Source organism: Eleutherodactylus coqui, chromosome 6, assembly GCF_035609145.1.
Source record: "Eleutherodactylus coqui strain aEleCoq1 chromosome 6, aEleCoq1.hap1, whole genome shotgun sequence".
NCBI classification, from domain to species: Eukaryota; Metazoa; Chordata; class Amphibia; order Anura; family Eleutherodactylidae; genus Eleutherodactylus; species Eleutherodactylus coqui.
The window spans coordinates 234,295,310-234,322,350 of NC_089842.1; the positions used below are offsets into that span (position 1 = coordinate 234,295,310).

The window sequence follows — 27,041 nt, forward strand, 5'->3', positions numbered from 1 at the left end:
CTACGTGGCAAAATATTCATTTTCTGTAACGTATTCTTCATAAGGTACACAGGCCCAGCAGAACTGCTGCATTTCCCACCAGCACTCATGACAATATATGGTACCGCATCCGGGGGTTCTGCACTCGTGGGACTCCCTGGTTTTCTTTGCGTTACAGACAATGCAGCGCCAGGGAAAAACCAGTCTTGTCCAACGGCAGCATTTACGGAATCTTCCCCAAAAGCTCCTCTCCTGGCCAAGAAAATAGAAATGTACGGGTCAGACTTGCAGGTCTCAACATGGAGGTTGTCTATAGGGAAGGACAGTAAGGAGCGGAGAGAAGAAAGTGGCCAAAAGAGGAAATAAAGGCAGAATAGCTACTATAACATCAGAGAAGGAAACTAATATTGCCCCATATAGAACCGCTATCAGACTTCTTAGCCAATGAAGTAGAGAAGAATTGAGATTGTGCTTGGAATTAGAGGCATTCAGGGTAAGGTGGGGTGCAGGAAGTCATGGGCGTAACTAAAGGGGATGTGGTTGAACCTGGATTCCAGGAGCCTTAGGGGGCCCATAAGGCCTCTCCTCTCCATATAGGGAGCCCAGTACTATGAATAAAGCATTATAGTTGGGGACCCTGTTATAGGTTTTGCATTGGGGCCCAGGAGCTTCAAATTACGTCTCCGGGTAATGGTTAGGGTCACACATTATTAACATCTCACCCTTAGCTGTCGGCTTTTGCATTTCCTCATCACTTCCAAGTGTAGCTGATGAAGGTCCAACTTCCTCTTCCTTACACAAAAGTTGTAAAGTGAGATCACCCGGATCTTCTCTCTCTGAGGGGACAAAGACACAAGGAGACACATGGAGTAACATATTAGAAGATGCTGCAAGTGACCTGCGCCATGCTTGTAGGAGATGGGCGCTATTTTTTTAATCTTGTTCTGAGTCATTATGACAAATTTGACAAAGATGCATCAAAGGAGTGAAGGTGATAACTGGTGATGGAAGTGCCAAGTTTATAGAACCCTGATCTGTACTGGTGAGAGACAGGGACCCCGAAGCAGCCGTCTACAGATGGGTGTCCGCTGGACTCTCAGCCAAGTTAGAGGTTTGTTTAAGGGTCGGACATTGACTTGCAGGGTAGCTACTGCCAATAGATGGCACTAGTGAGAGTTTTCTTCCTCCTGGAGGAAAGCTAATTTGCATGGTCTTTTCCCATGAAGCATTGCTGATCATACTCCATGCTCAACTGGTCTCTTTAACCGCTTAGTGACGCAGCCTATTTTGGGCATAAAGACGTGTCGATTTTTTGGGGGAAAAAAAAAAACAAATCTGGCTTTTTTTTTTCTCCATTTTTTTCCTACAGCTTTAATCATACAATATAAGGCCTCATGTCCACGGGGAAAATCAGGCCCGCTACAGATTCTCCATGGAGAATCCGTAGCGGGTCCCTCCTGCCCCGCGGACATGAGGCCTAAAAAGAAGAATAAACTCACCTGCTCCGCACGATGCAGATCTTCCTTCCTGCGCGTCCGGGTCTTCTTTCTTCGGCCCGGCGGATGTGCTCGGCACGCCGATGGCATGCGCCGGTCACATCCACCGGGCCGAAGAAAGACGATCCGGCCGCGAAGAAGGGAAGAACCGCATTGTCCGGAGCAGGTGAGTTTAATTTTGTTACGGGTCTCCCACAGATCCAGACGGCTTCCATAGGCTTCAATAGTACTTCTGTACTGCAGTATATTATCTCTTATAATAGTGATCATAGCCCATGGCAACCCATCGGCCCTCCGATTACATAGCGGAGGCCAATGACATCACAGGTGGAGCACCCTCCCTCTGTGAACCCTTTACATGCCGCGATCCATCTCCCGCTGTGGATGGTACAGGCTCAGACCGTGCCAGCCATAGGGCGTAAGTGTACACTCTGGGGAGGGAACTACGAGTTTCATGCGAACGTGATTTTTAATATTTCCTACTGAAAATACATGCGATTTTCAAAACGCACGTTCTGCAAAGCGATTGGTTCACAAATCACAATGCATACAGTGAACGTCGCAATTTTACAAGCGCAATATCTGTCCAAGTTTCTTGGACCTATATCGAGCTCGTCCGTGAGAATGCACCCGAAGTCCAAATTCATACAGCCGGATTTGGCTGCATATTAAGCTGCACAATATGCAGTGAATAGAACCCATTGATTTCAAGGGGATTATTCTCATGTGCTTAATTTGCACATGTATTTTGGTTGCGTGGAAAAATATGCGACACGTTTTGGAGGTGGGAGTTATCATTAGCATTGGTTCATTGAGCGCTGCATTGATTGGCTGAGTAGCGCAGGATAAACCAATCAAAACCATCGCTTCCTGGAGGCGGGATTTATGAATCCTGCGACCAGGAAGTGATCTTCTGTGGGCGAACAAGGACTGCAGGATACCAAGCAGAGCTCCGGAAAGCAGGAGGACCCGGACCCAGCCTGATAGGTAAGTATTCCTTTTTTTTGGGGGGATGGGGGGGGGTAATGCAGGTAGGGCTTATTTTAGGAGTAGGGAAATGTATTGCATCTCACAAAAATTTCTAGTTCGTGAGATGCGATGCAATAAACAAAGAGGCTCCATAAGGAAACATGGGCTACAAAACAAAAATCGCAAATCGCTCAAATATTCAGCATGCTGCGACTTTCTTTTCTCGCAATGTAGCAGCCTACAAAACATCACTAATGTGAAGGAACCCATTGGAAAGCAGGGGCTTCATATATATGTAATTTGTAGCGCTGTCGCATCACGGGAAAATCATGCGATTATGTTGCTCGTGTGACACCAGCCTAAGGGTCTGACTTACTTTTGGGAAGAAGTAAGAAGCGATGACTCTGTGTAGACGCTGAGCGTACGCCTGGAGGAAGCACAGAGACAGGAGCCCGACTGTTGGCAAACAGCAATTCACGTAGTCTGTGAAGCTCAAGATGGTTGGGTTTCGAAGACAGACTGAGGAAGAGAAGAACTGTGAGTCCCAACATCAGACTATACATATAACACATACAACATACTGTCCTCGGAGTAACATATAGTAACATAGTATGTCCATGAAGACAATGTCCATCTAGTCCAGCTATTTATTCTCCTGTGTTGTTGATCCAGAGGAAGGAAGAGAAAAGAAAAACCAAGAGCAGAAGCCAATTAGCCCTTTTGGGGAAAAATTCCTTTCCAACTCCCTAATGGCAATCAGACTGTTCCCTGGATCAACCTCTAATAGTTCCTACCTGCCTGTATACCCGGATTAACAATTAACCTAAGATTTATATCCTGTAATATCCTTCCTCTCCAGACATCAAGTCGCCTTTTAAATGCCTCTATGGATTTTGCCATCACTACGTTCTCAGGCAGAGAGTTCCACAGTCTAACTGCTCTTACAGTAAAGAATCCCTTCTATGTTGGTGATGAAACCTACTTTCCTCTAATCGTAGCGGATGCCCTCTTGTTACCATCACAGTCCTGGGTATAAACAGATCATGGCAGAGATCCTTGTATTGTCCCCTCATGTATTTATACACAGTTATTTGGTCGCCCCTTAGCCGTCTTTTTTCTAGAGTAAATAATCCCAGTTTTGGTGCCTCTCTGGGTATTCCAGTCCCTTCATTCCATGTATTAGTTTAGTTGCCCTTCTTTGAACCCCTCCAGCACTGTAACATCTTTCCTGAGCACCGGTGACCAGAACTGTACGCAGTATTCCATGTGAGGCCTGACAAGTGCCTTATATAATGGAAGGATAATGTTCTCGTCCTTCGCCCCTATACCTCTTTTAATGCACCCCTGACTTTATTAGCTTTTGCAGCAGCTGACTGGCATTGGTTACTCCAGTTTAATCTACAATCCACTAGTACTCCCAGGTCTTTTTCCATATCCCTTTTCCCTAGCAGTACCCCATTTGGTGTATATTGCTGACATCCGTTTCTCCTGCCCATGTGCAGAACCTTACATTTATCAACATTGAACTGCATTTGCCATTTTTCTGCCCAAGCCCCCAGCTTATCTCGGTCCGTTTGCAGCCGCACATTGTCCTCCGTTGCATTAATTATATTGTATAATTTTGTATCATCTGCAAATATTGATATTTTATTGTACAATCCCCCTATCAGGACATTGATAAATATATTGAACAGAATGGGGCCTAATACTGAACCCTGTGGCACCCCGCTAGCGACGGTGGCCCAATAAGAGTATGAACCGTTTATTACCACCCTCTGCTTTCTATTCCTGAGACAGTTATTTATCCAGATACACACGTTTTCGCCCAGTTCGAGTGTGGCTTAGTCATGCGCCCTTTTTTTTTAGAGAAGTCAGACTTGCACTTGTGACTCTGTTTCTCTCCACGATTCGGCCGCGTCGCACCCCTGTATTATTCTATTCTTTTATTCCAGTTCCCATCATGCCCACTCCTTAGAGTTGTAGCATTATCTCCGGGCTTGCAGCACTTTCCACTGCTCAGATCTGGTTCAATGATACTCTCCATTAGAGATGTCCACAAAAGTTGTTGTTGGAGTCCCTGCTGGATATCCTTCATCCAGACGTCGCTTTTACTGGGGTGATGAGCCAGAGCTCCAAGGACTTCCTCCACCACCTACACCTGTTTCTTTACCACCATAAGACCGCCTGAGGGAGCCTTCAAAATGGGACCCTATCCTAACCGAGGGTGCCCCTTCTACTTCTATCCTGTTTGCTAGAGAAAGCCTGCGGAAACCCCAGCGGTACCATAATGGTGACGGCTATGTGGAAAGCCGGTACTCCCCGTGGATTTTGCTCCACCGGGATCATGAGGAGGCCAGGAATCTTTTGCCACCACACCTGCTACCCTCTTTACGGGAATACGGATACTTTAACTTCTTTAACTTCATCTTTCTGGATAATGGGAGAGAACATTTCCCAGGGCCCCCATACGTTATTGCCAGGGAGATACCCCGGGGATGGACTCTTACTCACCCGCATGTACCAGGAGGAGCCAGGAAGCAGTACGCTACCATGATGGACTGGCTGGCAAATCTGCGGCAACCCCTGTCGTTGCCTCAAGTGTTGGAGGAGAATGTTGTGAGGTCATCTGAAGCATGTTCATCACTGAGCTGGCAGCAGATCCGGAAGACAAAAGGGACTTTGCAGCGAAGGCCTTCTTGCGTAGGAGCCCTTTCCTATGCTTGTCCCTTGGAGTGGACTCTTGGAGCACCAACCCCACTCCTACACAGTTTACACTAAGGTAACCTGGTGCTAATGGACTCCCGTATTGCCATGTGGACATTTGTTTCAGAGACTCTGCTCTATGTTTCCCCAGTTAAGCCCCAAAAAGGACTAAAAAGCCATTATATTCCCCTTCCATAGCTTGAAAATGTTTGATATAAGGCGTTATTCTAAAATTTGTATAGTGTAATTGTTTTCAAGTAATGTGCAGGAGGTTAATGGAAGTTCTCAAGTACAGTTTGCATTTCCACTGTGCTTGTGTAGGTTTGAGTGATTATATGCAAATAATTTTTGCAGGTTTATATGTCTCCATTAATCCACTTAATGAGTCCCAGTGCCAGTCTGTTATCTCCTCTGTCACAGGGACTAGATGTCTTTCTAGAGCGGAAGGATATTACAGGATATAAATTTTAGGGGAGCAGCGGGTTGTGGACCAGGGTCTTACAGACAGGTAGGAACTATAACAGGCTGAGCTAGATGGACGTTGTCTTCATTCGGCCTAGCAAACTATGGTACTATGTTACAGGGGATACAGCCTCATTATGATTTTTCTAGTCAACTCGGTTAGGGGTATTGACGTCTAGCTACCACCCTTTACGTAGTTTTTCAGAAGAAGGGATGGTCATTCCACTTACCTCTTTTTTTTTAAACCTGCCCGTCACCCCTTTTTTTTTTTTTGTTTAGCTACAGTGATGTATTCTCTTTTCAGTCCACTTTAAGGCCAATTTAGACACAATGAATATCGCTTAAAAGCCGTCTTTTGAGCAATAATCGTTGTGTGTAACTGCCCTTCCATTGTGTAGTTTTCGTTATCCTGACGCTCATCGTCATCTTTCAGCGTGCTAAAAGATGACAATGAGCCTTATCCGGGATTCACAGCAGGATACACAGCCGTATAACAGCTGTATAACACAGCCGCAGCTGTATAACAGCCGGGCGCTCCATGCAGGAAACATCTGCATGTCTTCTGCATCCTCCGCTTGGAGCGCTCAGCTGTATAACAGCCGGGCGCTCCGTGCAGAAAACAGCTGGATGTAGATTCGAAGAGATGAGGGCAGAGGAGGACGCCACGGTGGAGAAGTTCTATGCAACATGAAAGCCATGGTTAGACTTTAGGTTGTCTCCCAGTCTGGGAGACTGGATTTCCAGGAGGCACTCAGTATCTGGATAGCTTCTTGTGAGCCAAATGGGTAATATTGCCCTCCCCTTGGTGCAGAGGACAAGAGGACATCAGATCAGATAGGAGTACACCGGATCCCACCCACCCATGGAGATCCCAAACCAAACCACAAGGCTCCGCGCAAACTGGCCTCTAAAGAATAATTAAAATAAAATTTTTTTTAAAAAAGTGGTCACAACTCACTCCCCAGCCCCCCCCTCCCCCCCCCCCCCCAGGAGCTCTTCGGAGCCCTTTCCTCGTATAACTCTGTTCTCGTTTCCTTTTTTTTTGTTTCCATCTATTCCACCTCGCGGACCCCTACCTGGAGGTGGGATTGAATGTTTGTTAGTTAAAAGAAAAAGGTTGGGCGGAGGCAGTCAAGCAACGAACTCCACAGAAGCGAGGTAGTGGAGTGGGAAAGTGGGCGCACCATAAAGTATGTATACATATTGATTGTACTAACATATGCGATGCACCTTTTGTTTGATTATTGTAATATGCCTCTTCGTCCAAATAAAAATCTATTGAAATAAACAGCTGGATGCAGAAGGCAAAAATGTATCTTGTTGTGACCATGTAATATATATATAATTGCAAGGTGTATGCAAGGTGGTCTAAGAGAGTTAGAGAGGGAGAGTGAGTTAGTGGTTCTTCTTGCAAAGGTTAGTCTGCAAGTTGGCTGAAAGACTTCTGGTGAGTGGGAGAACTTGTGCTTTGTCCTACAAGGAGCCCTAAGATGGAAGAGGTTGAGCGATTGCCTTGTGTGTTCCCTGGGCCCAATTCACCCAGGCCTTCCTGCTGTTGACCTGGAGGACTGAGAGAGTGAGAGGAGCCGCCATGCAGCGCTGAATGCCCATCTTTAAATGTGAGTGCTGAGCGGTAGAGAGTGAGAGAAGGAGAGTGGCCGGGAACAGAACCCCGCAGATAACTTGGACTGTGGACTCGTCTGTAATCCTGTGATTCCTCCCTGTCACACCACTAATGTGTTTGCACCAGTGTCCTGATGGCATGTGTATATCAAGTTGCTTGGACTGTTGAACGTTAACACCAGTAAATGGGCTTAACTCACCATTCCTGGTTCTGCTCAGAAAACGTTACCTCTGTGTGTGGACTCTTTCTTTGCAACATCAGAATTCACCACAGAGGAAGGAACGATGACATCACAAGTGACAAAAGGACATTAATGTAAACCACCACTTGAGTTACCCTGTGAAACTACCCCAGCAGTAACTTGGATGGGTCCCTTGCTAACCCAAGGGGAGGAGATGGTAGAGCCCCGTGACAAAGCCCCAATCTACCCGGCTATCTCCTCGGCCGTGGGCCCGCTCCTAGGACGCTGCATCTTCACTTACTCTTTTTATCGTCGAGTTTGTCAACTCTGAATGTGCTGTTAAATGCGTCTATTGTCTCTTGCAGAAGCCGGGAAATGATGGTGTCTCCTCTCACTACTATATTCAGCTTGTGTTCAACTGTAGACAAAAAGAAGAATACCTATCACAGATCAATGCACAAAAAGTTATAATGGCGCCCAGTCTTTCTCACTGGCACTGTCTACATCTACCATCTCTGATATAGCCATAGTCCTTCACGACAGACCAGCACTGTGAAGACACCACAGAACATATATGATCTATAACCCCCCAGTCCAATGCACATCAACACTCCATTTCAGACAACACATAACATTGGTCTTCCAGTAGACCGCCCCTTGCTGATCACTGATAGGACTCACTAATGGAGACACTGGAGTCCCGCACATATTTGTGGATAACCTGGAAGATGTGGATAAGAAGTCGGTCAAGGCAGATTGACAAGATGAGGAGGATGAAACAGGGAATGCTTTGCAATAATTCCATCATCTATGGAGAGAACAAGCATATTTGGTGACCACCGTGTCCCTCAACCGGCACTCGTGTTCCCTGTTCCTGTGTTTCAGTGTTACCCACTCACCAGCGTCCCAGTCTCAGTTTTCTGCAAGCATAGACTGAACGGAAACACAACATTCGCCTTCTCCCTGTTCCGTAGAGGCAGCAAATACTTCTTTCTCTGTAGAGACAAGATTTGTCTGACACTTTACTTTCCAGTCAACTGTGTCATGTTTCCGGTAAATAAAGAGCGAGAGGTGATAAAAGTGGATCCTGGTACAAGCCCTTTAACCCTTTCCAATCCACTGCTGCCGTCTTCCTACATTCTGATTGAAGCTTGTAAAGCTTCAATGTCAGAAGACGTCCGACAGGGTATTCTTACCGTCTATTGCCAGCCACTCCACTGTCGGAGCCTCTCTGACGCACACACTCTGGCTTTAGCCAGCAGATGGCACCGTTTTATAACAGCAAAAAAGAGGAAGCCTTTTAGGAAACCCTGAATCCAAAATTGGATTGGAAAGGGTTAACGTGAGTCCACCTTATGGATCTACAATGGGACATCGCTGACTCACTGACCCCAGTTATCTCCATGAGACTCACCAGTTTTCTCCGATGAGCGTCAATCTGCCGGAAGTAGGTGGTGATATACTTGTTGTCATGGTGGATGTTGGTGTTATACTTGATGGTGTACCTGAAAGCGCTGAGTGAGGAGAAGAGTAAAGTGTAAATCCCTTAGGGAGGAGATAAACCTGCTGGATGACATAACTGTGAGGCTGGTTCCATGTGGAAGACATGGGTAATGCCTCCATATACATCACAACCCTACAACTGAGCCAGCTATGTAGTCTACACTTCAAAGTCAAAGTGGGGCCCCATTCTGTTGTAGGCCCTCAATCAACACTTGCAGTGCTGTGGTTCCATCCTGTTAAGTCTGCAGATCTACTAACCCCTTAGTGATGCCACCAATTTTGGTCATAAGGATGTGCCAATTTTTAGTAGATTTTCATCTTTACTTTTCAAAAGCCATAACTTTTTTTTACTTTTCTGTCGACATGGCTGTATGAGGGCTTGTTTTTTGCGTTGCGAGCTGTAGTTCTTTTGGGACCATTTTTTGGGTTCATATAATATAGTATATAACTTTTATTACATTTTTTTCCTGCGTGTTGATATTATTACAACGACACCAAAATTATATATTTTTTAAATTTTTTTTCCACTTTTGCAAAATAAAATCTTTTTTTTAGAAATTAATACATTTTTTTAATTTTTTTTTGCATCGTTCCAAAGTCCTATAACTGTTCTATTTTTCTATTGATGGACTCTGTGTGATGAGTTGTAGTTGGGGATATATATGGCTTTTTTGATCACTTTGATTGTGCTTTTTTGGGGGGGCGAAATGCACAAAAGAAACATTTTGGCCCTCTTTTCTTAAATTTTCCTTATAGCATTTGCCGAGCGGGATAAAAAGTGTGTTTAACCTATTGTATGGGTAATGGCCGATGTTGACGATACCAAATGTGGGTTTTTAATTTTTTTTTAACAAAGAGGGGAAAGTGTGTAAAAAGGTTAGATTTTTTTTACTACTTTTTATGTCTTTTGACAACTTTGACTTATTTTTCTTTCCACACTTTTTATGCCCCTATAGAAGGCTTGAACTTGAGATCCTTTGATCACTCTAATAATACACTGCAGTATTTCTTTGCTATTGATATGATTTACAGGCCATGGCAGACACAGACGCCATTGTCTGGTGTCCGATTTCCATGGCAACCTATCGCACTTACATGGTGGAATGCCGATGACATCACAGAGGGAGCGCCCTCCCTCTGTGAACCCCTTTACATGCTATGATCAACATTAATCGCTGCCTGTAAGGAGTTACCAGCAGGGATCGGTGTTCTCACTGATTCCTGCTGTTGCAGTTGGAGGCTGGCTGTCAGTCGCAGCTGGCTCCCATTGCGGATGGTGCGGGTTCAGCTTTTGAGCCTGTGATATCAATAGGACGTATGTGTACGTCAATTTGCGGGAACCCCTTCCCAGCCAGGATGTAAACTTAACTAAGAGTGGGAAGCAAGCTCACAAACACCTATCACCGAGCAGCAATCTTAGAATCAGCACTTGAGGAAACCAAAGACCCAAGCGGGAACTTTTCTATATGGCCACCAACAAAACCTTGTCATGAAGCGTTAATCAAGGGGAATTTCATTTCTTCTCAACACTTACGAGGTGAAGATGAAGATGAAGATGCAGGACATGATGATGCTGATGTAGGACATCTTTCTCAGCACCCATACCTGCTTCCTCCTCACGGCTTCCATAGCTTCCTCCGTTATGCTTAGTTGGGAGATGTTGACTCCAGACAATGCGCTCAGCTTTTCTCTCTTTTTTTTATGAGGGAAAGGAAAAAAATGAGGCATGGGAAATGGAGACAATAATGTTTAAAAAGATCTAGACCAGAGGTTCCCAAAGTGGTCTATATGGACCTCCAGGGGTCGATTTTGACTTGCTGGGGGTCCATGTAAGCAAAAAAAAAAATTTGGGGGGTGCACAAGATGTAAATGGGGGTCCACGTAAGTGGACTCCATATAGGCGGTCATCATCAACATTCAGGCGTTCTGTAAATGACATAATACACCTTACACAGATTGTGCACATGATACTTATCATAGACATAGAAATTACCGACCTCCTTGAATTGTCCACTCTACAAATACCCATCTACGTGAGCAGCACTGAGTCAGCTGGGAAAAAACAGTTTGACTTTAATAAGTTTAGGAGATTTCAATATTAGGCAAGTATGGGGTCTATGGAAAACAAAAAAATCGGCAAATGGTCTACGGGGCAAAAAAGTTTGGGAACCTCTGATCTAGCCCATTACCCCTCCAGCGTACAGTGTTATGTCTATGCTGACACGAGGAGACACTGACCTTCACCACTATGGTGCTGGTGAAGTCTTTACCGAGGTCATACACCGTCTTGTTTAGCAGGTCAAAGTGATTCCCGAAGTTTGGTGCCACTGGGATTCTTTTCTTGCACCACTTCTCGGCCACTAGAAGAGAGACTTTATCAGTGCAGCCCCGGCCCACAGCTCCATAGATAGCAGCACGTACAAATATAGTGAAGAAAGGAAAGATCCGGGAAACGTTATATCCTCAGTATTGCAGCCAAATACATTTGTTTTTCATGTCAATCCACAAAGAGTGAAGAAAATACTAAAAAAAAGGTAAATGCTGAGCTGCACATTACTGAGAAGATAAAATGACACCTGTGATCTTCTCATCACCAGATGTATAGATGGAGTCCAGTTTAACTTGACTCTTAGGCCTCATGTCCACGGGCAAAAGAAGAATTAAAATCCGCAGCGGATTTTAACTCTTCTCCCGCCCGCGGATCCGCACCCCATAGGGATGCATTGACCACCCGCGGGGTAGATAAATACCCGCGGATCGTCAATAAAAGTGATTTAAAAAAAAATGGAGCATGAAAAAATCTGGACCATGCTCCATTTTCGTGCGGGTCTCTTCTATTGAAGCCTATGGAAGCCGTCCGGATCCGCGGGAGACAAAATTCGGAATTTACTCACCCGCTCTGGTTCTTCCCTTTGCCGTGGCTTCTCTCCGTCGCGGCCGGATCTTTTTTCTTCGAGACGGCGCATGCGCGGGGCACGTCACCGACGTGCTCTGCGCATCCGCCGGGCTGAAAAAAGAAGATCGGGCCGCGACGCAGAGAACATGACACCGCGGCGAAGGGAAGATCCGGAGCGGGCGAGAGGTAAGTTTATTCTTCTTTTTAGGCCTCATGTCCGCGGGGCAGGAGGGACCCGCTACGGATTCTCCATGGAGAATCCGTAGCGGGCCTGATTTTCCCCGTGGACATGAGGCCTTAACATGTTCAGATAACTTTCTGTGCCACGGTTCATTTACCCTTTCAACTGATCGTCAAAGACTTAAAGGGGTTGTCCCGCGCCGAAACGTTTTTGTTTTTTTTCAATAGCCCCCCCGTTCGGCGCGAGACAAACCCGATGCATGTGTTGAAAAAAAAAAACGGATAGTACTTACCCGAATCCCCGCGCTCCGGTGACTTCTTACTTACCTTGCGAAGATGGCCGCCGGGATCTTCACCCTCGGTGGACCGCAGGTCTTCTGTGCGGTCCATTGCCGATTCCAGCCTCCTGATTGGCTGGAATCGGCACACGTGACGGGGCGGAGCTACGAGGAGCAGCTCTCCGGCACAAGAGGCCCCATTAAACACGGAGAAGACCGGACTGCGCAAGCGCGTCTAATCGGGCGATTAGACGCTGAAAATTAGACAGCACCATGGAGACGGGGACGCCAGCAACGGAGCAGGTAAGTGAATAACTTCTGTATGGCTCATAATTAATGCACGATGTACATTACAAAGTGCATTAATATGGCCATACAGAAGTGTATACCCCCACTTTGTTTCGCGGGACAACCCCTTTAAGGCCCATTTAGACACAATGATTATCACTCAAAATTCGCTCAACAGCTGTCTTGTGAGCGATAATCATTGTGTCTAAATGTGCCGATCTTTCAGTTTTCTGCCGAACGACGGTTTTCAGTTCTGCTTAAAAAAACAGCGTTCAGTGGAACAGCTGATAAGCAGGACCGCAGGCTGTGCTCTGCCCGCACAGAGCTGATTATGGCTGATAACATTGTCAGATCAAAGCAAAAGTAATGAGTAAACAGCGGGAGGTCTGTTCCCTGAATACAGCACCAGGCAGCTCACATGCTGCTACTTGGTACTCCACTGAAAAACAAACTAAAATCTTTTAGGCCCCCTGTCCATAGCATTGCTATGGAAAGCACCAACACCTGTCCATGAGCGGAGAATCATTGCCATTCTCCGCTCACAGCGGGCAATTCACAGCATGCTGCGAATTGCCCTGATTCTCCGCGGTCAGCCTATCTATTAGATAGGGCTGACCGGCAGAGATTCTACGGCAGCTCCCGTGGCGGAGCTTCGCCGCAGGATACCGCATCACCCGTGGACAGCCGGCCTTAGTGTGGTTGCGTAAGTGTTTACACCCTCTTATATTCGGGATAGGATTGGGTTCAGAATTAGCCAATCACGTGTAATCTCCTGATAACTAGTAGTCTGCACCCCGCTGCCATGATTTACAGGGATTCTGGTTCCCCCATATAAAGTTGAGCTCTTCTAGGAGGTTTTTCCTGACATTTCCTTAGTTGTTCAGTAAAGATCTTAAAGAACATCAAAGGAGTCTGATTGTTGGAAGGTGTCGGTCAGGAGAAGGAGGCCAAAACATCTCCAAGACATTACATCTACCATGGGGCACAGGGGAGACCGTCAGCAAGAAGTGAGTTACAGCTGGCACAATAGTGACATTCCCAATGTAGCGTCCCAGAACACCATCCTGGTCCTCTCCATAATTGTCATACATGTATTGTCTTATGTGGATGCATTGTGCAAAACTGTCATGTCAATCTTCTGTAAATGTGTTGCACAGCTGTGGCGTCTAAAGGGTTAACTCCCCTAAAATCATTGCCTGTCATGGGGTACAAGTGAGACTATAAATGTGAGTGTCAGAGAGCGGGAAGGGGTCTTCTTCAATCCGTGTTGGAGCAGGGTTCCATCTTACCTGCTACTAGGGACTAACACAGAGCCGCATGAGAGCACCTTTAGCTTCCAAGTGGGTGAAGATGGAGGAAGAGGAGCGACTACCCGTAGCATCTAGAAAGTGGATGTGAGAGGAGTGAGTCCCTACCAGAGAGAGAGCGCACTACCCCTAACTTCCTAGGAAACAGGTACCCATTCACACTACAGGCATAATTTTTCCTGTGTGGCCGTCTGCCAATAGGATCACCACACAGAGGTACGGAATTGTGACACCCCCGCGGATGATTTGCGGGGTGCATCTAGGCTAGGCCTTTCTTCAATAATTGTCTGCCAGAGTGTATGCGGAGAGACCCCTATCTTTTACCTCCTCCGTAGTATACCCAATTTCCAGGACGAGTGACATATAGATAACGTGGACTATAGGGCCGTATTGTTCCTGTGTTTCCTCCCAAGCTCTGAGCTTCTGCCTGTAATTTAATGCAAGTGAATTGTACCTGTAACTGCCTGTTTTTGCAAAGTTTATTTCAAGTAAAATGGCGTCACGACATGATATATACTTCTACAAACATTCCTTTACGTGCTACCACTTGGCTACACCGTGACAAGGACTAGGCCTCCGGCCATACCCACAGAAAGTGGAATTGTAGCCTCCACAAGTCACAGTGGACTACACCAAGAACTGGTCGTCCCTCAGAAATTGATGAAGAGACCAGAATAAACTTGGTCCAGGAAGCGGCCAAGAGGCCGACAGCAACATTAAAGGAGCTGCAGGAGTTTCTGGCAAGTACTGGTTGTGTAGTACATGTGACAAGCATCTCCCATGTTCTTCATATGTCTGGGCTGGGGGGTAGAGGGGCAAAACGGAAGACTTTTCTATCAAAGAAGACATCCAAGTCCGTCTATGTTTTACCAAAACCTCCATCAAGTCTGCCAGAAGTCTGTATAAGAACAAGTTACGGTCTGATGAGACCGAGGTTGGACTTTTTAGCCATAATTCCAAAAAGTAAGTGTGGTACAAAGCCAACCCGCAGTGAAGATGGTGAAAGCAGCATTAGACTTTGGGGCTGTTACTTTTGCTGCTGGAACTCGGGTTTTATTTATGATAGAGAGAATTATGAATAGTTCCAAAAATTTATGGCCGTCATAACATAAAGATCCTATGTGAAATATGAGTAGGCAAGCGGGTATGTATTTCCACATGTTCTGGAGATTGCACAACTGTGACAGCAAGCTCAAGATACGAGGTGGACATCAAACACACAAAATATTGAATTTTTATTCTAACTAATAACAGCAGGGAAATATATGTAAGCAAGGATGGGAAGCAGTGGGTAAATGATGTGTAACTCCTACAGCCCTGACTATCGCTAGCTGACTATCACAAGACTTAAAGGGGTTGTCCCGCGCCGAAACGGGTTTTTTTTTTTTTCAATAGGCCCCCCGTTCGGCGCGAGACAAACCCAATTCATGTGTTAAAAAAAAAAAAGTTTAGTACTTACCTGAATCCCCGCTCTGCGGCGACTTCTTCCTTACCTTAGCAAGATGGCCGCCGGGATCTTCACCCACGATGCACCACGGGTCTTCTCCCATGGTGCACCGTGGGCTCTGTGCGGTCCATTGCCGATTCCAGCCTCCCGATTGGCTGGAATCGGCACACGTGACGGGGCGGAGCTACGAGGACCAGCTCTCCGGCACGAGCGGCCCCATTCACCAGGGAGAAGACCGGACTGCGCAAGCGCGTCTAATCGGGCGATTAGACGCTGAAATTAGACGGCACCATGGCGACGGGGACGCCAGCAACGGAGCAGGTAAGTGAATAACTTCTGTATGGCTCATATTTAATGCACAATGTACATTACAAAGTGCATTAATATGGCCATACAGAAGTGTATACCCCCACTTTCTTTCGCGGGACAACCCCTTTAATATGCACATTAAGCTATTTACAATAACATTCTCTGTACAACAAGCTCTATCACGTTTCTACAGAAGCTGGGAACTCAAAGGTGGCAGTTTGCCGCACACAGTCTGTATCTGACAAAGGAATATTCCGAGGATTTTGTCCACAGAAGGCAAATAGACAGGTGTTTGGTACAAAGTTCAAGCGAAGCTCTGTTTTATCTTCTGCATCATGTTTGTCTGTATAGCATAATATGTCTACCTCTTTCTAGCAGGCCTGCTTACTGTCGTTCACTATTCACTTGTGTGCACACACTTGCTTTTTTTTGAGGACCGTCCTCACTTACAACTCAGAGATAAAGCATTTCTAATGGACTTTTCTAGTTCCGGTTCAAAACTGTCTCAGAAAAACACAGTACTCCCTCAATGCTCTGAGTGTGACTCCACTGCAGATCTCCAGGATCCACACTCAGTTCAGTCAGCTTCCTTGGTGCAGTGACAGCTCAGGCAATGACAAAGCTGTCCCTTATCTCTTGCAGCTGTACAATGTCCTTGGCCACTCATCTGGCCTCTGGCCTGGCACTCAGCAACACTTCTCGATGCCACTGAGTCCCAGGCCCCAGGGACGCAGTTCTCTTCACTTCTCTCTACTTCCTCTTCCCCAGAGTTGGACAGCCATGTGACTCCCCGACTACCAATAAGAAAAACGTTATTATTAAAGTTTATTATTAATTTATTATTAATCTCTCCTTTGATTGCTAGCCGTGTTTCATTTCAGAGACTAAAGGACCATTTACACGGGACGATTATCACTCAAAATTCATTCCAATGAATGAAAATGAGCGATAATCGTTCCGTGTAAATGCAAATAAAATAGTTTACTATTCTTTCACTTTTCGCTATCACTGACTTTCAGTCAGCATAAAAATCATCGCTGGATCACGGACTCCTCACTGCGTGTAAACACTCCCCGCTCAGAGAATAGCTGATACCAGAGAACACTAGCTGACGTGCAAAGATAAGTGAATCTTCCGGTATCATACTTCTTTACAATCCCAGTCAAGTTAAACTTGGCTACATCTATACTGACGCTACAAAACTGGACCTATATGTCAACCTAGACCACATATGTGGCAGCTGTCACATAGTGACCTGTAGGACTAAATGGGATCTGAAGTAGAGAAGTGTAGACAAACAGTGAGTTAAAGTGATGGCCCGTGTCCAGCAGGAGCCTCTGGAGCATTGGTGCGGTGTGGACAGACCGTCTGACAACCTGCTACTACTCACAGTACATGATGTTGCATAAAAATGTGAATTTCATTGGTAGACAGAGCAGACTGTTCAGGATGGGCAGCCAGATGATACGCATGCACTCCTCATGCTTCTGAGCGAACCAATCCTTGCATTTGTTGATGCCGAGTTCAATAATATCTGTCAGGAAAGAGAAAACAGCGGCTGATGGGCAGCGGTGGGACAACTAGTGGCTGGTGGGCAGGAGTGGGACAACTAGTGGCTGGTGGGCAGGGGTGGGACGACTAGCGGGTGATGGGCAGGAGTGGAACAACTAGCAACTGATGGGCAGGGGTGGGACAACTAGCGGCGGGTGATGGGCAGGAATGGGACAACTAGCGGTTGATGGGCAGGGGTGAGACAACTAGGGGCTGATGGGCAGGGGTGGGACAACTAGCGGTTGATGGGCAGGGGTGGGACAACTAGCGGCTGATGGGTAGGGGTGGGACAACTAGCGGCTGATGGGCAGGGGTGAGACAACTAGCGGGTGATGGGCAGGAGTGGAACAACTAACGGCTGATGGGCAGGGGTGGGACAACTAGCGGCTGATGGGCAGGGGTGAGACAACTAGCGGGTGATGGGCAGGAGTGGGACAACTAGCTGCTGGTGGGCAGGGGTGGGACAACTAGCGGCTGATGGGCAGGGGTGGGACAACTAGCGGCTGATGGGCAGGGGTGGGACAACTAGCGGCTGATGGGCAGGGGTGGGACAACTAGCAGCTGGTGGGCAGGGGTGGGACAACTAACGGTTGATGGGCAGGGGTGGGACAACTAGCGGCTGATGGGCAGGGGGGGTGGGACAACTAGCGGGTGATGGGCAGGAGTGGAACAATTATGGCTGATGGGCAGGGGTGGGACAACTAGCTGCTGGTGGGCAGGGGTGGGACAACTAGCGGCTGATGGGCAGGGGTGGGACAACTAGCGGCTGATGGGCAGGGGTGGGACAACTAGCGACTGATGGGCAGGATTGGGACAACTAGCGGCTGATGGGCAGGGGTGGGACAACTAGCGGCTGATGGGCAGGAGTGGGACAACTAGCGGCTGATGGGCAGGAGTGGGACAACTAGTGGCTGGTGGGCACGGGAGGGACACCTAGCAGTTGACGGGCAGGGGTGGGACAACTAGCGGCTGACGGGCATGGGTGGAACAACTAGCGGCTGACGGGCATGGGTGGAACAACTAGCGGCTGACGGGCAGGGGTGGGACAACTAGCAGCTGGTGGGCTGGGGTGGGACAACTAGCGGCTGATGGGCAGGGGTCGGACAACTAGCGGCTCACGGGCATGGGTGGAACAACTAGCGGGTGATGGGCAGGAGTGGAACACCTAGCGACTGATGGGCAGGAGTGGGACAACTAGCGGCTGATGGGCAGGGGTGCGACAACTAGCGGCTGATGGGCAGGGGTGGGACAACTACTCTGGTGCCTGATAAGACAAATTATGTTCCCCCAGTACATGCTATGATCAGCTGTACCAGGTGCTGTTCGGCAACCGGGATAGAATGACTATTTGCACAGAGAAGGCATCATCACTCCACAAATACAACTGTCCAGCTGGAACTGCCGGCCTCATATACTCACATTCACAACGCAGCTTGGTCTTCAGCTCAAACTTCCACTGTGTAGACCTGATCTTCTGCTGACTCGATATCTCCTCCTCCTTCATTCTGCTGTAGCCATCAGTGCTCTTCACCTGATCCTCCATTTCCTTAAACTGTGATAAGGTGTCACTGCTTCTATTCTTAATCTCCTTGGAAACTCCCTAAAAATCAACGGTTACCCTTCATGAGAGTCATCCATGTCCCTATTTCTGGGCCTCAAATTGGTGGCAGTGGTGCAGCCTGATGGAAATGTCTTGTTATTTCTAATTAGATATTACATACATTATGCTGACAGAAATATTGGGACACACATAGCAAATGATGACATTTTAAAGTGTGACCCTCTCCTTTACTCTTAATGCTCACACATCACTGGACAGTCCAGGATCGGTGGGGGGGGGGGGGGGGGGCAATACCCTCTGGTTGTTTTCGGAGGGTCTTTCCACCCCAAAGCATCGACCCGCTCACTCACCGTCAGATGTTTGAAGATCCTCCTCAGGGGCTTTGTCATACCCCTCCAGAGCAGTTTAGTTTGGTTTATCTGGAGCTCCACATTGCAGCTCATAGTTGCCACAATTTTCTCCATATTTTGCCCCATATTTGCAACCGGCCCTGAAGACAAAAAAGCCCAAGTCGTCGTGTCCTTGCTGAATGAAACGTATAATCCGAAGAGGGAATAAACTGAGATTATGTATTACCTGCATAGACTGCGGCTAACGCGAGGATGACTACGAACGTGCGGCCCTCCTTCCCTAGAATGTTTAGGACAGCAATCAGCATGGAGCACCGGAAGTACGATGAGGTTGCCCATCCGAAAGCAAATGTCCCTGAGGAAAGACAATGAGATAGAAGTTCCTAGGCAGCGGAAGAACATGTCTGATGGGCCTGAAGAAGTGCGGCTGGAAGACATAATATCTTGTACCTGAGTCCATCAAGAAAACTGCTCCATAGATGTAACGTCATGAATCACAGAAGGTCCTGCCTGGCCAGGTGCAGAGCAGATATACACCAAAGGGACACTTTATTAGAGACCCCATGTAGCAGCTCGTTGGACCTTCTTTGGGCTCTATAACTACAGCAGTTCCTCGTGGTGTAGATTCCACTCACTGATGAAATTGTTCTGCAGGAATATCGGCCCCTGCGGACAGGAAGCTTCTTGTAGTTGCTGCAGATTGGATGGTGGTGCTGATATGTTCTGACCAGCTGACAGGAAGGGGTCATCGATTCATGCTGCTTGTGTCAAATTCTGACCTCCCATCAGCACGGCGCAACAGAGATCTGGATCCATCTGACCAGGGGATGTTTTTTCGCTGCTCAGTGATACAATGTTTGAGCTCTTTTGCCCCCTGGAGTCTCGCTTTTCTGTTTTTATTAGACACAATGGTGCTGGAACTGGTCGTCTGCTGTTATATCTCATCCGTGCTGAGGAACGTCAAGTTGTGTTTTTCGGAGATGTTAGTTGGAGTTCCAGTGTTGTGTTCCTTGACTGTGCAGCGCCTGTTAGAACAATTCCTGACATCCTCCTCTGACCCCTTTTAGTGATGTGTTAGTTCCGTCCACAGGATCCCCTTTCACTGGATGTTTTTTCTCAGTTATGCCATTCTCTGCATTCTCTCCACACAGTTAGATGAGAAAACCCCACGCGGTTGGCAGTGACATCCTGGCCTCAGCTAGTCTAGCACTTATGACCAGGCCTCATTGGAAGTCACTCAGATCGCTGCATTTTCCCATCTAATGTGGAGTCACACTGAAACTGTTGCAGCCGTTCAGAGGTTTCCACCTTGCTTTCAGGCTGGACCAGAGTTTGGCGGCGTTCCTACCTCTCCTGGAGCTGAGGGGTGTGGTGGAGGCAGGAGTGATGTCATTCAGCACCTGCTGCTGACTAGCTCAGCTGCTATTTAAGCTGTGCTAGCTTTGACCTCTGTGCTGGTCAATTCACTGCAGTTCCATGTTGGACAGCGACGGTGCAACACACAGAGGTGGAAGCTCTGCATCTCAAAGCTAAGTTCTTTGCTGTTTTGTTTGGTTTTGTTCTCCTTTTGTTTTGCGCTAGGGCTCCCAGTTAGGGACTGGTCGGTGGCCCAGGTTCGAGTGCAGGCTCGCACTTTTCAGCGCGGTCAGTCTGCCGAGTAGGCAGGGTCCCCTCCTAGGTTAGGGGACGATAGGGAGCGCATTCCCCTTTAGTTTTTGTTTCCTTTTGCACAGTTGTGCCTTTGATTTATGTTATTGAGGTTGCACGTTTATTGAACGCAACAGAAACTGATCAACGGAAAACTTGTCACGTGATTTTGTCCTGCACTTCGGGGTCACAGGGATAGTTTACAAGCAGGTATCTCCAACTGTGAGAGGGCCGGTGGCTCTAATAAAGGGGCTGTTCGGTGTACATCATAGAGGAAGGGGGAAGGGAAGGGTCTCTGGATCAGGACCCCTTTCTACTAGCCAGAGGTGAGGGTTTGTAACCGAGAGCAGCTCCTGCTCTGAAGGACTCAATGTGACCATGTACAACCCCAATTCCAAAAAAGTTGGCCGCTGTGTAAAATGTACAGAAATAAACAATGCAATGATTTGAAAATCCCATCTATTTTCTTCACAATTAAACATATCAGAAGGTGAAAGGGAGACATTTTCCCATTTAATTTAAAAAAATTAACTCATTCAGAAATTGATGGCAGCAACACATCTCACAAAAGTTGGGACGGGGTAACAAAAGGCTGCAAACGTAAGTGGTACTAATGAAAAACAGCTGGAGGGACAATTTCCTACTAATTTACATGACTGTGTATAAAAGAGCATGTTAGAGAGGCAGAGTCTCTCAGACGCAAAGATGGTCAGAGGTCACCAATCTGTGAAAAACTGCAGCTAAAAATTGTGGAACCATTTAGAAAAACGTTCCTCAACGTAAAATTGTGAAGACTTTGAATATCCCACCATCTACAGCACATAATGTCATCAAAAGATTCCGAGAACTTGGAGAAATTCATATGCACAAGGAGCAAGGCATGCTTGAGATCTACGGGCCCTCAGGCGGCACTGCATTAAAAACAGGCATGATTCTGTAATCCAGATCACTGCATGGAAACAGAAATAATTCCAGAAATCATTGTCTGTGAACACAGTCCGTCCTACAATCCACGAATACAAGTTATAGCTGTATCATGCAAAGAAGAAGCCATATAGCAACACAATCCAGAAATGCCAACGTCTTCTCTGGGCCAAAGAGAACTTAAAAAAGACTAAGGCAGAATGGAAAACTGTTCTGTGGTCAGAGGAATCAAAATGTAAGATTCTTTTTGGAAACCATGGACGCTGTGTCCTACAGACTCAAGAGGAGAGGGCCTCAGTTTGTTATCGGCGCACAGTTCACTAGCCTTATTATGTACTGTAGATCGGATATTCTATTCTTCGCATTTTTGTGTTGAGATACATTTTATGAAATTGGTCCACAATTTTTAGCTGCAGTTTTTCACAGATTGGTGGCCTCTGACCATCTTTGCTTCTGAGAGACTCTGCCTCTCTAACATGCTCTTTTAATACAGCCATGTGACTTAGTAGAAAATTGACTTTCCAGCTATTTTTCATTAGTACCACTTTCTTTCCAGCCTTTTTTTACTCCTATCCCAACTTTTGTTAGGTGTGTTGCTGCCATCAATTTCCAAATGAGTTAAAATCTGAGAGTATGGGGTTACATTGTGTATGGCATGGGCAGCTTACACATTCTGAAAGGCACTATCAATGCTCAGCAGTATATAGAGGTTGTAGAACAACATATGCTCCCATCCAGACAATGTCTCTTACAGGGAAGGCCTTGCACATTTCAGCAAGACAATGCTAATCCACATACTGCATCCATCACAACAGCATGGCTTCACAGAAGAGCCCGGGTGGTGAACCGGCTGTCTACGATCCAGACCTTTCACCAACAGAAAGTATTTGGCGCAACAAAAAATCCCGTAAAAACGACCCAAGACTGATGAGGAGCTAGAAACCTACATGGGACAAGAATTGGACAACATTCCTCTCCCAGAACTCCAGAAATTGGTCTCCTTTAGAGATGAGCGAGCGTACTCGGCCACGCCCCTTTTTCGCCCGAGCACCGCGATTTTCGAGTACTTCCGTACTCGGGCGAAAAGATTCGGGGGGGCGCCGTGGGTGAGTGAGGGGTTGCAGCAGGGAGGAGAGGGAGAGAGGGCTCCCCGCTGCTACCCCCTGCTCCGCCACGCCTCCCCCCGCCCCCCGAATCTTTTCCCCCCAAGTACGGAAGTACTCGAAAATCGCGGTGCTCGATCGAGTAATTACTGGAAACGAGTAGGTTCGCTCATCTCTAGTCTCCTCACTTCCCATATGTTTACAGCAAAAAAGAAGAGGGGATGCTACACAATGGTAGACCAGGCCCCGCCCCCACTTTTGTGAGATGTGTTGCTGCCATCAATTTCTAAATGAGTTCATGTTTTAAAATTAAATGTATCAATGCCTAACAAGAATGTTGGGAATGTTCTGAGGAGAAGTGTCCAATGAACGGTCACATGGAGAACTTACCTGACAGCCCAAACATGAGGTTTATCTTCTGAGCCTCATGCAAAACCATTGGATGGATAAACAAGAGGTAGACACCTGAAAAGGTAAATATAGAGCAGGTGTCATATTCTAAGGAGGCACACCCTCCTGCAGGTAGGAGGCATACATGTATGACCACACATAAAACATGCCAAGCACAGGGATGCAGCATGATCATCCATACATCATCCTCCTATGTCATCATCAGACACCTCCATCATTACCAAGTCCCAGGATGGATCCGAACGTGACCGCCAGGAAGAGCCTTGACACCTTAAACTCTTCATCGCCACTGTACAGAAAGCGGAAGCAGATGTCGGGGAGACAGGACGCACAGATCCGCTTCAGAGCTGGAAGAGAGAAGGATCCAGAGGGTCACTTACCGTGGGATCCATCTATACACGTGACACCTCCATCCACCAGACCGGGAGATATGATAAGCTGTACCGAGTACACGGATGTCCCCACATGTACATAACGCCAGGTAATAAAACACTGTCTTATATTATTTTTTCCCCCAAAAGAAGCACTGGGTCTTATTTTCGGGGTGAAGGGGGTCTTTTACTTAGCTGGCCCACGGCATCCGGGTCCCTCGCGCCGGTCTCCAGCAGGCTGTAGTGTAATCCTCAGCATTAACACAGCACTCTCTTTCTGGTAACGGGGCTTTGAATACCCCGCCTCCAGTAAGCGAATGCTGTGATTGGATCACGAGCGCCGCTGGCTCAGCCAATCAGAGTCGGCGTTCGATGAACCAATCACAGCCATTCAGTGATGTCATTCATTGAATGGCTGTGAATGATCGAGTGCCGGCTCTGATTGGCTGAGCCAGCAAAGCTCGTGATCCAATCACACAATCACAGCACTCGCTGGCTGAAGGCGGGGTATTTAAAGCTTCGTCACCAGAAAGAGAGTGCTGTGTCAACGCTGAAGGCATGGCAGCCTGCCGCAGTGCCAGAGACCAGAGTAAGGGACTTAGACGCCGCCGGCTAGGTGACTATTAGTTTTTTTTTTCATGTAGTTTAGCTAGGTCTTATTTTGGGGGGAGAACTTATATTTCAAGCCCAATCACCCTGAAAATCGGGGTAGGGCTTATTTTAGGGGGAAACACTGTAGATATGTAGTGATAGTGGGATTGGAATTGATGGACATGAAGCCTCCACACAGTAGATCAGACTGTTCAACCCCCGTTGTATACAGGAAAGTCAGGGGAAAAGGAGAGCTACATTCAGTTAGAAGTTCTGGTCTGGGGTACTTCAGGGGGGTCTGGGATCTGTATTTATTTAAAGGGTCTCTTTTGGAGTCTGTTAGTTCAGAGGGGTCTGGTCTGGGGTCTGTATTACTTTATGGGGGGGGGTCTATATTTGTTTAGAAGTTATGCTCTGGGGTACTTCAGGAGGGTCTGGGATCTGTATTTATTTAAAGGGTCTCTTTTGGGGTCGGTATTAGTTCAGGGGGGTCTGGTCTGGGGTCTGTATTACTTTAGGAGATCTTGGGTCTGTATTACTCTAGATGGGCTAGGCTCTGTATATGTTTTGGGGGTCTGGTCAGAATTGGGGGGGGGGTCTTGTATAAATGGGTGGGGTCATACAATAATTTTGCATGTGCCAGTTTTCAGAATCTCCCTCACAAGTTGACAAGTCTGTAAGTAGACGGCGCTCTTACTTGTCTTCGGTCTTTTCTCTCCTCTCCGCGGCATCTTGCCCTCCCTGATGGTGGCGCTAGAAAACGGAAGAACAGTGATTATACCCTGTTTCCCTGAAAATAAGACATACCCTGAAAATAAGACCTAGCATGATTTTCCAGAATTTTTGAGGATGCAAAATGATTTTTCAGGCTTTTTGAGGATGCTTCAAATATAAGCCCTACTCCAAAATTAAGCCCTGCTAACAGTTAATTTAAAAAGTCAGTTTAAATAGTCTTCAGGCAGCTATACGTGTAAAAAAAGGTTAAACCTTTTTGAACAAAAATTAATATAAGACGCCGTCTTATTATCGGGGAAATACGGTACACAGTGAAACGGTCACTACAGATACAGCTCATATCCTCCTCATGTCAGAGACGGTGGATAATGTCATGTGACAACTCTGCCGCCACCAACACAAGGGGACGTTTACACGTACAACATCAAAAACGTGAGGCCCTGCCGCAGACTTTACCTTCTATTGGAGGGTGAGATCAGCTGCAAATCCCCCCTAAATCCGTGTCACATTCCGCGCCAATGGGGCAGATTTTGACGCGGTTTTTGATGTGGAAACGCTGTGGATTTCAGCAGTTTTCCGCTTCAGATAATCCACAGCATTTCCGCTACGTGTGACCAAACCCTAAACTGTCTGCGGGTTGCAGATGAGGGCGGCCATCTTGTTTTTCCATGCAAGCATTAACCCTTTAGTGACGGCCCCATTGCCTTTTTACGTCCTGCCTAAGTGGGCTTTAATCCTAGAGGACGTAAAAACATGCATCCTTTTTGGATTAAAGCCCTGCAGGCTCTGGACGTGACAGCTCCATGCTGTCGGTGCCTGCAGGTAGCCGACAGCATGGAGCTGTCATCCTGGGCTGCGGGCAGTCCCCCCCGGCAATGCGAGGATAGCGCCAATCGCAATAAAGTAAATAAAAAGTGAAAAAAAGAGGGCGTTTCAGCCCCCCTCATGGATCGCAACCATAAGGGGTGCTGAAACTACTCACCTAGGTCCCCGGCGCTGTAATGGACCCCCCGCCGTATTCTGCGCATGCGCGCCAGGGAAAAAATGGTGGCGCATGCACAGATGGCAGGATCGCCCGGGAAATTTTAAATTTCCCGTCTCCCGGCGACCTGCAGGTCCCCAGACCCGTGATCGCTGCGTACCGGTGGTAAACGGCGATCTCGAAAAAGTTGAGAAAAGTTGAATAAAGTAAAAATTGGTGCAGCTGACAGGGGGGCGGGGGCTGAGCTTAGTGGTGGGACTGACAGGGGGCAGGGTTGGGCAAATTGGTGGGACTGACAGGGGGGCGCGGGCTGAGCATAGTTGTGGGACTAGCAGTGGCAGGGCTGGGCAATGGTAGGGCTGACAGCGGTGGGGGCTGAGTGCAGTGGGAGGAATGACAGGGGGCAGGGTTGGGCAAATTGGTGGGACTGACAGGGGGCGGGGCTGAGCGCAGAGGTGTTACTGACGGAGATGGGGGCTGACAGGGGGCGGGGCTGAGCAGTGGTGTGGCTGACCGGGAAAAGGGCTGTGCACATTGGTGGAGTTAATAGGGGGCGGCGCTAAGCAGTTGTGTTACCCACAGGGGGCGAGACTGAGTGCAGTGGTGCTGCCAGAGGGCGGGGCTCAGCAGGGGCGGGACCAACGGGTGGAGCTGAGCACATTAGTGAAGCTGACAGGGGCGGGGCTGAGTGTATTAGTGGGATTGACAGGAAAAACAGGTGACGCCCCACCGTCCAGTCAGACGACATGAGTAGCTTCCCCTCCAGTCCTCGCAGCTCCCGCACACCTCTCAACCCGGCAGCCGGCACGGGAAACAAAATGGCGCCCAACCGACGACGACAACGAAAAGAGGCCGGGAATGACGTCGGAGGAGGCGTGGCGTCTGAGACATCTGATCGGTGGGCGGGGACTTAAGATGGGATGCTGCGTGTGGGCGGGGTCTTCGGAGGTCGGTGGGCGGGGCTCTGGCAGTTCCACTTATAGGCTGACCTGTAATATGCTATCTAATACCGACCGCTGAGTCTAATCTTTCATGTGATACTAAACGAATATTATGTGTGATACTGACTGCTCAAAAACTGTATCTAAACCCGTCCTGTGTGATTCTTCTCATGGAGCTGCTGTATCTAATCCCATCCTGTGTGATACTGCTCATGGAGTGGCTGTATCTAATCCCATCATGTGTGATTCTTC

The 27,041-nt window shown here is 47.5% G+C and overlaps 2 protein-coding genes across 2 annotated transcripts in view; one reads left to right on the plus strand and one right to left on the minus strand.

The window, feature by feature from the left end:
• Window positions 1–26,631, minus strand: DCST1 (DC-STAMP domain containing 1). The gene is made up of 17 exons (XM_066572515.1): window positions 26,579–26,631; window positions 24,829–24,884; window positions 23,391–23,516; window positions 23,149–23,223; window positions 19,311–19,439; window positions 19,085–19,224; window positions 18,593–18,773; window positions 17,013–17,156; window positions 11,156–11,277; window positions 10,452–10,609; window positions 8,829–8,928; window positions 8,314–8,409; window positions 8,096–8,222; window positions 7,716–7,832; window positions 2,821–2,963; window positions 702–815; window positions 1–231 (listed from the first exon to the last, which is right to left on the minus strand). The coding sequence occupies exons 2-17, from the start codon at window positions 24,860–24,862 to the stop codon at window positions 1–3; spliced, it is 2,037 nt and encodes a 678-aa protein (XP_066428612.1). The 5' UTR covers window positions 24,863–24,884; window positions 26,579–26,631.
• The window catches only part of TTC24 (tetratricopeptide repeat domain 24), a 55,155-nt gene continuing 51,742 nt past the window's right edge, over window positions 23,629–27,041 (plus strand). Inside the window, exon 1 of the mRNA XM_066609116.1 lies at window positions 23,629–23,650. The gene's annotated coding sequence lies outside the window, so the exon portion shown is untranslated. The remainder of the gene's footprint in view (window positions 23,651–27,041) is intronic.